General features: G+C 42.9%; 2 protein-coding genes across 2 annotated transcripts in view; both read left to right on the top strand.

Moving 5' to 3' along the window:
* slc43a2b (solute carrier family 43 member 2b) overlaps positions 1 to 6,518 on the top strand; it is a 15,258-nt gene extending 8,740 nt beyond the window's left edge. Inside the window, exons 6-14 of the mRNA XM_042093079.1 lie at positions 1,428 to 1,520; positions 1,893 to 2,026; positions 2,204 to 2,400; positions 2,685 to 2,828; positions 3,751 to 3,886; positions 4,452 to 4,584; positions 5,026 to 5,099; positions 5,411 to 5,534; positions 5,991 to 6,518. Of these exons, the coding sequence (XP_041949013.1) occupies positions 1,428 to 1,520; positions 1,893 to 2,026; positions 2,204 to 2,400; positions 2,685 to 2,828; positions 3,751 to 3,886; positions 4,452 to 4,584; positions 5,026 to 5,099; positions 5,411 to 5,534; positions 5,991 to 6,152 (1,197 nt within the window). The 3' untranslated portion in view covers positions 6,153 to 6,518. The remainder of the gene's footprint in view (positions 1 to 1,427; positions 1,521 to 1,892; positions 2,027 to 2,203; positions 2,401 to 2,684; positions 2,829 to 3,750; positions 3,887 to 4,451; positions 4,585 to 5,025; positions 5,100 to 5,410; positions 5,535 to 5,990) is intronic.
* Positions 6,519 to 7,778: 1,260 nt separating this feature from the next.
* The window catches only part of pitpnab (phosphatidylinositol transfer protein, alpha b), a 23,443-nt gene continuing 18,721 nt past the window's right edge, over positions 7,779 to 12,500 (top strand). Inside the window, exons 1-2 of the mRNA XM_042093081.1 lie at positions 7,779 to 7,925; positions 11,998 to 12,028. Of these exons, the coding sequence (XP_041949015.1) occupies positions 7,909 to 7,925; positions 11,998 to 12,028 (48 nt within the window). The 5' untranslated portion in view covers positions 7,779 to 7,908. The remainder of the gene's footprint in view (positions 7,926 to 11,997; positions 12,029 to 12,500) is intronic.

The raw sequence follows: 12,500 nt of genomic DNA, 5'->3' as shown, positions 1-12,500 counted from the left end.
CAAGAGTTCCGTCGATTAATGACGAGATGAAAGTGTTTTCTCAGCAGCGGAATGCACAGTGTGTGCTTACATAACATAATGGCTACTTGTTGTTGTTGTGGCGAGTACACTTGTGCAGTGCGGTGTAAGATATTTTTTTTGGGGGGGGGGGGATAATTGATGCACTGTGCCACTTTTTTTTTCCTGCGGCATCCCAATTAGAGGAGTAATGAGTTACCGACGGCTGCAGCAGAGCTTGCTGGATGAGGGAGGCTTTGTGGACCCCTCGCTCATTTCATGCCACCCCCCTCAAAGAACATGAGAATAGAGAGAGTGCGGGGAAAAATAAAAGGATGGAACACAGAGAGAGAGAGAGGAGAAGAGAAAAAGTTGTTGTTTTTTCCAGTGAGTAGTGGCATGAAAGACAGAAACGGTCACTGATTTTCACCTTGTGCTTTTTCCTTTAGCTGCTGGTATATATAGAAATGAATTTCCCTTTTTTATTTCCTACATGTTTTTGTATCTTTGCATTTATTGAAATAGGGAACAGAGTGGCTGTTGTAGAGAGAGAGAAAAAGAGAGATATACAATCAACACTTGTCATCTTGTCAATACAGGTCATTGAGTTCACATCCCAAGTAACAGATGTTCCTTTTTAGAGCTATAAATATGACTCATATCATTCAGCACCTAGTCTAATCGCAATTGCTAAAGACATTTATTTCATTTTATAGTTCATCATCATAGTTTGTTTACCCACCCCCATTCCCTCCCTTCCGCTCCCCTCCTCTCTCCCTCTCCCTCTCCCTCTCTGCCCACTTCTGAGCTGTCTGATCTGGGAGAAAAGGCTCCCTAGCCCGTGCAATTGCGCTGCACAAACCTTTCAGAGTTGTTTGTCTGGCTTTGCCAGGACTCTTAATTGGTTGGCAGTGCCCCCTCATTTCTGACCAGAGAAGCCCAGCGGATGCCTTCTGAGGGCTAACCGTCTATTTTTCTGCCCCAGTTCAGTTTGACCATCACTTTTTGAACTGCTATGACTGTGTTTTATATCAAATGCAAAAATTAAAATAGGCATGTTGTATATCCAGACACAATCTAGATAATCTAGGTGCTTGACAAAAGTATAAGTGAGACAAATGAAAAAAGGTTGAAAAAGAGGCTGTGCACTACTGTAAAGGCTGCTCCCAAACCAATTGAATGTTGTTTTTTTATGGTGTTTTTTACCACCATATGTGATGTTTTAGGCCCAAGCCTTTCCTCAGAGGTCAGATTACTTTTAGACTAGCCTGAGAACAGCATCTAGTTTGTGGGATGGTGTGCGTGCTTTTCCATATGTTTTATTTCAGCCATGACTATATGACATTCAGCTACCACTGTCCCTGTTCACTGCTGAGACAGTGAATTTAATCCCAACAAGCGTTTGAATTCTGCTCCTCTGCACTCCACAGCTGCCCAACATGTTTGGAGACCTGCGGTCCACATTCATCGCCCTGATGATTGGCTCGTACGCCTCCTCCGCCGTCACCTTCCCAGGTGTTAAGGTACAGTTCAGCACATTAAGTGACCTTGGCCCTCACTGGGAATCTAGGGCAGGACTTTAGAGGCCGTGGTGGTAATGTAAATGTTCCTGGTGCAAATGGTCCTGTCAGCCTGCAATCACACTGCCATTTGGCTTTACACATTAACAAGAAGCTGGAAATAAATGCAATGTGTGTGTGCAGGTGCATGACAAGTCCGCTGGCTAGCGGCCCAGATTAGCTTTAGGAATATTCAGGAGCACACCAGTAATAAAAACGGCTCACTGCTATCCTCCAGTTAGAGTCTTGGAGATACTTACAAATTGTTCCTAATGGTTATGTGGTGTGTGTGTGTGTGTGTGTGTGTGTGTGTGTGTGTGTGGCGTGTGTGTGCAGGTGGTCTATGATCTGGGAGTGCCATTCATCACCATCCTGGTGGTGTGGGCAGCGTGTGCTGGACTCGTCTTTTTCAACTGCTTCTTCAACTGGCCCCTGGAACCATTCCCTGGACCCGAGGACATGGACTACACGTAAGAAACACACATACACACACACACACACACACACACAGTCGGACTCACAATTGACACAATTACAATAATAATAACCCTTCAACAGATACAAACAGCATATGCTCATGACCCCATCTATCCCTTCATAACCCCATCATTTCCCTCTCTCCCTCCCTCTCTCTCACCTGCCTGTAGCGTGAAGATCAAGTTCAGCTGGCTGGGTTTCGACCACAAGATCACCGGAAAGCAGTTCTACCAGCAGGTCACCACGGTGGGCCGGCGCCTGAGTGTTGGGAACTCCCTCAATCAGAAGGAGCTGTCCACCAAGGACGGAAACAAGCTCTGCCTGTCCACCATGGACCTGGAGGTCCAGTGCAAACAAAAGGAAGAATGTAAGAGTCAAGAGAGAACCTCCCCCTCCATCAAACACCCAAATCCATACCACCTCATTAGTAACACGTCCACAAGTCTGATTGTCACAGAGCAACCGAGATAGATAGATAGATAGATAGATAGATAGATAGATGGATAAATAGATGGATAGATAAGCAACACACACATGTAAACACAGGTCAGTGGTTAGCCTTCAGAATGTAATTTTAACTCAGTTGTGGCTGCAGTTGCTTCTTCTGAGTTTTGACCTAAACCTGTGTGTGTGTGTCTGTTCCTCCTACAGCCCAGTCGTTCCTGAAGAGTATCACAACCCCTCTGTTCATGCTGTCTCTGGTCACCATGTGTGTGACTCAGCTCCGTCTCATCTTCTACATGGGAGCCATGAACAACATCCTGGAGTCCCTCAGCGGTGGAGACCTCAACACAGGTGTGTGTGTGTGTGTGTGTGTGTGTGTGTGTGTGTGTGTGTGTGTGTGTGTGTGTGTGTGTATGTGTGTGGGCTGAACTGATTAAGCCATATGCTAAAAAGTCTGGGTTGAATGGCAAAGGACAAATGCACACACACAAATGTGTATGTTCTACCTTTACTGTAGGATACCTTAGCTAAATGTTCTTATTACAAAAGTAATTCATAAATATGACCTATTTGGTTCATATATCATCTTATTATTTCATCCCTGTCTTTTATGTTGTCATGTCAAATCAGAATAGGATGTGATGAAATCCTAGTGGGATCTTAATAGGATGCTATATGCAGAGATATCAAGTAGATATAGAGCGATATAAAAACGGCAATTATTATTATCGTTACCCCTGACAACTGTATTACGTGCGCTCATTTCGTCTTCCTTATCTGTAACCCCCTTTGTGTTTACAGTGGAGAGGATGGAGTTGGGTAAGACTGAGAGACTCTATGCTGATGATACTCTGATGATACACGCAGCTTTTTGGGCAGAACTCAGTATTGACTGGACACTCATTTAATTAGAGCCTATTCATCATTATCATAAAATAAATCACTGTCTTTTTTACGCCCTTTTGGCACTTTCAATGAATGTTGCTAGAGAGTTGCCTGTCCAAAAAGTGATCAGTCATCATTGTATCATCAGTGGTAGTATAGTTATCTACAGTAGTAGGCTTACTCACGGTAGTGCTTTGAGATGGCTGTTGCTAACACGTAGTTGCTGTGTTGCTTGGCTCTGTAACAGAGTATAATGTGCTGCGAGTGCTGCTGTAGGAAGGAGTGATTGTGTTAACTACTCATCCGTGTGGTTACTGACTAACCAGAGGGGTTATTCATTAAACAGTTAAGTAATCTCTTTCTCTCCCCCCCCCCCCCCCTCTCTCAGTGAGTCTATACTCCTCCATCTTTGGTGTGATGCAGCTCTTGTGCCTCATGACTACTCCGGTCATTGGTCAGATCATGGACTGGAAGCTCAAAGACTGTGAGGATGCGGACAGCGATGAGAAGAAGGAACTCAACAAGTGAGTGAGCATTCATGTGCAGTCACGACAGTCACATAAAGCCCAGTCTGACCAGTCACATTGAAGAACATTTATTGCTTTCACTTGTGCTTCACACAAGCATGTCATCATCACATTCACTTAAAGAGTTCAGAATCCTATTCACTACTAGAGTGAAGTGTACGTAAATACATAGTCAAGCTTAAGTAGTGAAAACAATAAGGGGATTGACTAATTGCACGAAAGGCTCTCAGTGAGCTTGTTTGTTTCCTGTAGAACCAGGTGTGTTTGAACCTGCCGCTATTCTGAATGTAATTAGTGTCTGACTGGCTCACCAAGACCCTTTCGTGCAACTACTAGCCAATAACATCTAGACAGGACAGGACACAACCTGTTAGCAACTTAGTTGATTGGCAATGGGAAATTGCATTGCAACCAACAAAGTTGCTAACTTAGTTAGCAACTATGGTTTTGGAAAACGCACCCCTTGTGATGTGGTGATGATGATGATGGTAGTGATGATGGAGATGAGTCTAGTAGTGGTGGTGGTGATGGTGATGAATACTATGGTGTTTGTGCTTTCCAGGGACCAGCCCCAGCCAAAGAAGCAGGACAAACAGATCCAGAAGATCACGAATGCCATGCGAGCCTTCATCGTCACCAATCTCCTCCTAGTGGGCTTCGGAATCACCTGCCTCATCCCTAACCTGCCTCTACAGGTGTGTGTGTGTGTGTGTCTGTGTTTGTTGTGTGTGTGCATATGGATGTGTGTGTGTGTGTGTGTGTGTGTGTGTGTGTGTGTGTGTGTGTGTGTGTGTGTGCGTATATATGAGTTTGTTGTGTGTGTGCATATGGATAGGTGTGTGGGTGTGTGCTGTGTGTGTGTGTAGGGTGTGAACAGTTCAGTGATGTTGAGAGGAATAGTGTACAAGATCATCTCCTAGTGGTTAAATAATGTAATGAAAGCCAAACAATCTCCCTTCTGAGGCGAAAGAGTAAGAGTTTCTCAACTTATGCTCCATAGAGGAGATAAACTACTCTACTGTAATATGCCACATTAGAATGAAATTTAGGAAATAATGGCCTTAAAGACCTTTAGAGTGAATGAGGCTAATTTACTGAACATAAAGTGACATGTATGAATCTCTCCTCCACATCAGATGCTGTCTTTTGTCCTGCACACCATCGTAAGAGGATTCATACATTCAGCTACTGGCGGACTCTATGCTGCTGTGTAAGTGTTATTTAATCAAAAACCTTTATATTATCTCTTCCTTTTAAAATATACACCAATGTTTTTTTAATATATAATCTATTTATACTAGCTTTTTCAGAAAACACAAAAAAGTTAACCAAAAATTGAGTGATGATTTAGGCAAAAACATTTTTGGAATTTAGGATTTAGGATTATTTTAGGAAGGTGACGATATATGATGTAAAGTAATACAGTGTGCTATTTTATATTCCATATGGATTATGTTATGTATGGTGGCGGTTTAAATTGACCCTGGGTCTCCGTCTCTTTCTCTCCATATATGTCCACAGGTACCCCTCGTCCCAGTTTGGTAGTCTGACGGGGATGCAGTCTCTGGTCAGCGCCCTGTTTGCACTGTTCCAGCAGCCACTCTTCATGGCCATGATGGGACCACTGGAGGGAGATCCCACCTGGGTAGGTTATACTCCTGACACACATGCACACTCTCACTCACACACAAACATACACATGCATGCACACATACAGACACACATATAAGCACACACACACACACACACACACACACACACACACACACACACACACACAAAATTGTCTGCAAAATACCATATCCATAACCATAGCACACACATACTGTACACACACATGCATTAGTTTAGAGTGACTAGACTGGTGTTTAGAGTCAGTGACTTCAGATCTTCTGTACTGAGTTAAGCAAATTGTGGTAAGTGACTACAGACTGTAATTGCTCGCTGTGATAGCTGGCTGTGCTAATTGATTCCAGTAACTGACTGTACTAGCTGCTAGCTGTACTGGTTGCTAATGTGGTGACTGACTGTGCTAGTTGCTAGCTGACTTCAGTAACTGACCGAGATAGCTGGCTGTGCTGACCGGTGTTGTCTTTGACAGGTGGACGTTGGGCTGCTGGGCGTGAGCATGCTTGGCTTCCTGCTGCCCCTCTACCTCATCTTCTTCCGCAGACAGCTGGTAAAGGCAAGGAAGGAGAAGGACAACGAGGCCAAGATCTACCTGAAGATTAACGGAAACAGCAGTCCAGAAGCCTTTGTGTAGAACACAGCAAAAACGGAAGCGTAGATATGAGGAGTTAAAGGAAAAAAAGAGAAAAAGAAGGTGGAGAGGAGAGGAGAGCTAGAAAGAGAGTGAAGTTCTGCCGGTCACTTATGGACTGTGCCATGGATTCCAGTCTCTTTGAGAACTTAAAGAGCTTCACCTTTCCAGTTATTTATTTCAGTGCCTTCTTATCAGATGAGAATTTCAACTGATGTCGTCCAAATCTCTTGTTATCACATAACGTTTCGTCTTTCAACATCTTAGGTGTATATTCTCAATGTAACACATTTTAACTATGAATTATCGCATAGACACTATGATATTTCTGTATACGGCATTTTTGAGATTAAAGAACCTTGACCAACACTGTGGTGCTCTTTTTAGAGACTGCTACAGTGTTTTGATATTGCTCACTAAACATTATTTATGTTTAGCAAATTAGCAGAGGAAGTGCTTGATGATATTTACAGCAACAAGAGGGATGGTCAGTTGAATACGATGTGCCCTGATTTTACCCTATAGAGGCCTGCAAATCTACTTCAGGCCTACTTTAAAAGATGAATGTGATTTGTCACATTCAGATATGTAAAAGCCACATTTATGTATTTAATTTTGTAAATATTTTTTTATGATGAAAGTTGATGCAGACACAATATTTATACATAAAAGTGGCTTTGCTTTGTGGATGCTTTGTATTTAAATTGTTTTATGCTTTTATTTTATATTAATTCTTTGGCTTTTATGGGCCTACCAGTCATAAACTCAGCACTTTTGACATAATGTCTTCATCCCCTTTCTCTTGTCATTTTATATTGTAGGGAATATTCTTTGTTTGGAAACTATCAATTTCAGTATTTCTAACATTCATATTTTTAAACCATTTTAAAAGCATTATTGCTTAATGTATTTTACGTAACATGTTATGTGTTGACGGCTATTGATAGGTTATGTGAAAAAGACTGAGTGGTTGAAAATGATGTTGGTACAATGTCGGAGAGAATGTTGTGAACTTGCTTGAACAGCACGGAGAAAAGGCAGATAGGCCGCCCGTTTCATTGCTTGTAATTAATATTGCCTTATTTTGTGTATTTATTTGATTTTTATTCCGTGACATTTCTCATCAGAATCATATTTTTGTGAAGTATCTTTGCGGCCTTTTCTTTATAACTTACTTTTTCCTCGGTCTTGTAGTAGACTTTGTAAAAGGTATTTTTATTTGTATAGAGGCATTATTGTTAAGTGTGAGTAATAAATTATTACTATAAAATATATTATGTGTGTGATTCATTCTTGTCTTGGCATCCTATCAAGACACTACAGTGCTTTTTGGTGTTTTTGCTGAGGTTTAGGCTACAAGAGGATGCTTGGCGTCTGTGACCTACCCTATTTTTCCCTTTTAGACTGCAGTGAGATTGTTTAGGTGCCATTCGAGGAACTTCTCGACATTACAGTACATTAGAGGACAGATGATGTTGGTCATCCCCGAACATAAACGATCATTGCGTTCATCAAACCCCTTCTCTGACGTCAGCACGGTTATGTCACATCTCTAGGTTTGCGCTTACCGCGACGATGCCGCGCCCCCGTCGGCCCTGTTCAGGAAGTGAATTTGTGGAAAATAGAAAAACGAGAGCTAGAATGACATAGAAGCGGGAGAGGTGGTAGAGAGGAAGAGAGACAGGCAGAGGGCTTACCACCAATTTGGGCCGCTATAGAGCGATAAAATAACTAGTTAATACATAAAGCACACGGGAAGATGCTCATCAAAGAATTGTAAGTATGTTTTATCGTAATTTTAAATGGCATGCGGGCTTGCAGTGCTGGGCTTTGCAGTACTAGGCTCCAGTCATTGGCAGCGTAAAGCGGAGTGGCATTAGAATAAGAGGTAGCCCATGGCGACATCAAAAACTTAACTGATGATGGTTTATTTTAACACCTGGCAGACTACTTATTTGTTGCGCTAGGTGTGTATTTTTGGAAAACGCCTCTGTCAAAACCAGATTCCAGTATATTATTATTTATTTAATCTATATTTATTCGTCTGATGTTGATGTTAAATAAGAATAACCGCCCTTCCTTCCATGTTAATCCATTCCAATACCCCGCGTTGGAGGTGAACAGTGGCGGTTTAGGATATTGCGTGCTGACATTCATTCCAGTGGCAACATATCCATGTTATTGATGCGCCCGGTGAAGGTGAAACCGACCGAATTTGGAACGTTTCTATCAGGACAGTGTGTGGATGCCCAGTCCTAGAATATATTTCTTAACAATATGCAAAAGTGAAGGGGCTATCGTGTTTAGCCAGATTCCGAGAATCAACCCTGACATTTTAAACGTTGGACACGGTCATTTTGCGTATGCAATTTGAGCAGGTGTTCCATTGGTTACCCTCTAACCAGGCGATGCGGTGACAGGGTGGCCATTGAAATTAAACTTGACTCATGCGATTTAATCTTCTTAAAATCGAATAATCAAGAGTCATCAAGTTCCTTTAAAGAAACCTGTAAAGGTGAAGGCTACCGGGGAACTACGGTTGGTTGTTCGGCCATATTGAAACATGAAATATCATTTCAATGTACAACGAACAAATCGAGCTCGCTCCATCTTATACATCCAGATATCACCTCTCGAAACATCGGCAATCTCATGCAATATTCTTTTTTAAAGTTAGCGAGTCACCATTCCTGTATCAGAGGTACCACAATGTATTTGAAGGGCTATGTGTCGGTAGACAATAATTTGACACCGCTGGAATTCCGTTAAAGGCTCCTCGATGGGATGCACGCTCACATAGCCTATATCGGTGCTAATATGACACAAATCTGGTTTGATGTTTATTTTCAAGCTGCATTGCATATTTAGAGGACGTGACTGTCGTATTATCACCGGTATCCTCCTTGCCAAACATATTCTGGGATGTCAGGCAGTCTCCCTCTCTACACGAATAGGATTCCTCCGTGCCTCATGCCCTGCCGACTAAGGTCATACAAATGGATGTTGGCAGAGGCCTACCGGCAGCTTACACATGAACGTAGATTAGACAGTAAAGGCGCACAACCCTTATGCTTAGGATGCGGGAGCACTACTAGGCTACGCATAAAATGGTAGGCCCGAGGTTTATGTCACGATTTACCGATGAATCATCAGTGTGGCACCAGAAAGATATTCATCGCTCGTAAAATTGAGCAAGCACTTAAAAATGTACCTCGATCGAGTGCTTCTTATTGCGGAGGTTGTGCTGCGGAATACTTATGTCATGCAAATAATTAAGCCAAGCAATCATATCAGGACCGGACAGCGCTCTTAACCCCTTCCTGAAAGTTTGCTCTCCATGGTACTTAAGTGAGAGAAGGAGTTTGAATTTGAATAGCATTGGTGTAAACCAGCTTGAAGTTTGGACACAGCCGGATGTGTCGTTTTAAGCACGAGAATCAAATGTATAGTTTGGGTGTGTCAGTGTTTGATAAAACATGAATAATACGAAATAAATGGTAAATTTAACTTACAAAAATAGCAACTAACTCGCTGAGGCATTTGTCTTTGTGTCTGAGATCATACTTTGCCTTCAGGAGAACTGAAGACAGCACATAAGTAATTTAGAGATAAAATAGCCTAGAGAAGTTTAAACAGATGATTGGTCCAAATCTGACCAGTGTTTTAACCGAAGGTCCTGCCTTGTTAATACCCAGATCATCCATTTTAATGAGGTCAGTGTGCTTCAGTCACCCTTCAGCAAAAGGTCAATAGCTTTGTGTTTGATGGTGCCATGTTAGACTAATAGCACAGGCCTCCTCCTGCAGTCAGGTGCTTGTAGCTCAGGTGATAGATGTGTGAGGAAGGATGATCCCGGCAGTGGAGACGTGCTTTTAAAGAGCTCACATGTGTGACTGTGACTGAGGTGTGAAGGAAGTCGGCACCATTTTCTTCAGTTGTCTCCCCTCACAACTGATTGTTACAGTATTTTAAGTTTTGGTGTTCTAACACGATTAATAATATCCATAATATCACTAATAATAAGAGATTCATCCTTTGTATATCTGGATGTGCAGTGCAGTTGCATATTTACACATAATTTGCGACCCTGGAATGCAGCATTAAGGCCAAAAGGCCTGCACTTTTGGTTATAAAGACAGCATAGTGAATGAGACTGTAATGCAGATAAAGGTTCTTTATGTGGCCTAATTTGGGGTGCGGGTGGGGGGCTGTTCAGTGACAGCAGGATGCAGATAGCTTAGCCAGCCTCCTGACATCCCCCATGAAGTAGGGCTCCCAGAGAGCATGGCAAGTGAATGAGCGCATGTTAGCCAGGTTAGCTCCCCACCTACACAGAGAATGTGTGTGGATGAAGACAAGGCATATTAGCATACCAAAATGACATGTTGCCATTACCACAAATTAGATTGCATTTAAGAGTGTATATTATGGACATTCACACATTCTCAACTCAACTCGGGTTATTTTATTTGTCTGTTTAAATCCTGTTGTCAGAGATGTATAGAAATTCCCTTTGGTTTGAGAAGCATTCAGGATGCATGCAGTTGACATCATTTCACAGTAGCATTGTCCGTCCTAGACAGCAGAGAGCGAGAGAGAGAGAGAAAGAGAGAGAGAGAGAGAGAGAGAGAGAGAGAGCGAGAGAACGAAGAAGAGAAACCTTTTCCTCTGAGTGTGGCTGGCGGTTAGCGATGTTGCCCAGCAGCCCTGAGCTCTTTATCTAGAGGCACCTGTGTAAGCACAGACACACAGCTCTGGCATTTATAATGCAAGAACAGGCCCTGGTGTCACAGAGCAGGCGGAGGCAGGGAGGGGGGGGGGGGGACACCAGATCTGCTGTTATAGTCTTCAGGGCCAAGGAGAGCCCGTTACTCAAGACTTAAAGGTGGTTGCCATTCACCTGCTCTCTGCTGTATGTCCACAGCACCCCCCCCCCCACACACACACACACAGACACACATCCATCAGTGTGATCTTGTGCCCGGTGGAAACGCTCTCACAATGTTTGATGTTTGATGTGCACTCATTTCAGTGCTTGAGTTTTATTGAGCACTTTTACGCAAAGCTCTGTAAGCATCATCATACACAGACACAGTACAGTGTGTTTTTATGAGGGACATCTCTAATGTGTGTGTGTGTGTGTGTGTGTGTGTGTGCTGTAGGTAAACACGTGTGTTTAGACTGACTCACAGCTGCCATAAGGGAGACCCAGAGGAAGGCAGCTAATTAGTCCACAGTGAGGCCCTGGTGTCCGCTTTCACCCTTTGAGTATTAATGAAATATGCAAGCAGCGCAGAAGGAGTTACCCTGGGCCTGCCAATCAAAAACAGCACACACAGAAGGAGTTACCATGGGCCTGCCAATTAAAAACAGCACACACAGTCAACAACTGCGCTGGAATTGTCAAAAGCCATGACACAGGGACACATGGAAATGCTTAATATGCGCTCTGTGTCGCTGTGTGTGTGTGTGTAGATCAGCACATCTGTGTTCTGATGGCACCCTGTTCTTTTTAGGTTAAAGTATACTGTACTCTTAATCTTAATCACCTTATCAAAAACAACACCAGACCATAAACGTCACCCAGGGGTCAGAGTGTGAGCGTGTTGATGGAGAGCATAGCATAATGTCCAATTTTCTTTCAGTAAAATTGTCTGAACCCAAAAGAGATAAGCAGCGAGATAAGAGCTGTAACACTATGCCACAACCATATATAGAGTCAGTTACATGTTGGATCAAAAATACCTGCTTTTGAATTGTGTTTTGTTGATAATTGTTGCTACTCTGTTCCTCTCTCTCATACACACACTCACACCCAGTCTGTCTCTTTCTCTCTGTTTGTTTTCAGTCGGGTGGTCCTGCCCATTTCTGTGGAAGAGGTGAGTGCTGCTCTTTTAAGGTTGCTGTAGTACACATCTTGCTTTGGGCTGTCTTTCTGTCTGTCTGTCTGTCTGTCTCATTGTGCTTACTTTAACATGCTCTGTGAGAGAGGGTGGACAGGCCCAAGTCTGTCAGTTTTCTTCTACAAATGCACCTCTTTTTTTCTGCAATGCCAAACTGGCCTGAATTGACACATCTACCATGAAATTACACTGAAATTACTGTAGATTTAGCCAAATAGTTTGACAGCTATACCCTGATGTGTTTCCCTGTAGAGCACAATACACGTGAACTTGATAGACTATGGCAGTCACTACGCTGTGCTGTAGTTGAACTGGGACAGTCACATACAGTAGTATCAACCTGGAGTCAGTTGTATTGTGCGTGTGTGTGTGTGTGCGTGGTTGTCTGTGTTTGTGTGTGTGCGTGTGCGCGTGGTTGTGTGCGTGTGTGTGCGTGTGTGTGTGTGTG

Source organism: Alosa sapidissima, chromosome 5 (assembly GCF_018492685.1).
Source record: "Alosa sapidissima isolate fAloSap1 chromosome 5, fAloSap1.pri, whole genome shotgun sequence".
Lineage (NCBI taxonomy): Eukaryota > Metazoa > Chordata > Actinopteri > Clupeiformes > Clupeidae > Alosa > Alosa sapidissima.
The sequence above is the reverse complement of the archived record's forward strand: the minus strand, read 5'-3'. Positions and strand labels throughout refer to the sequence as shown.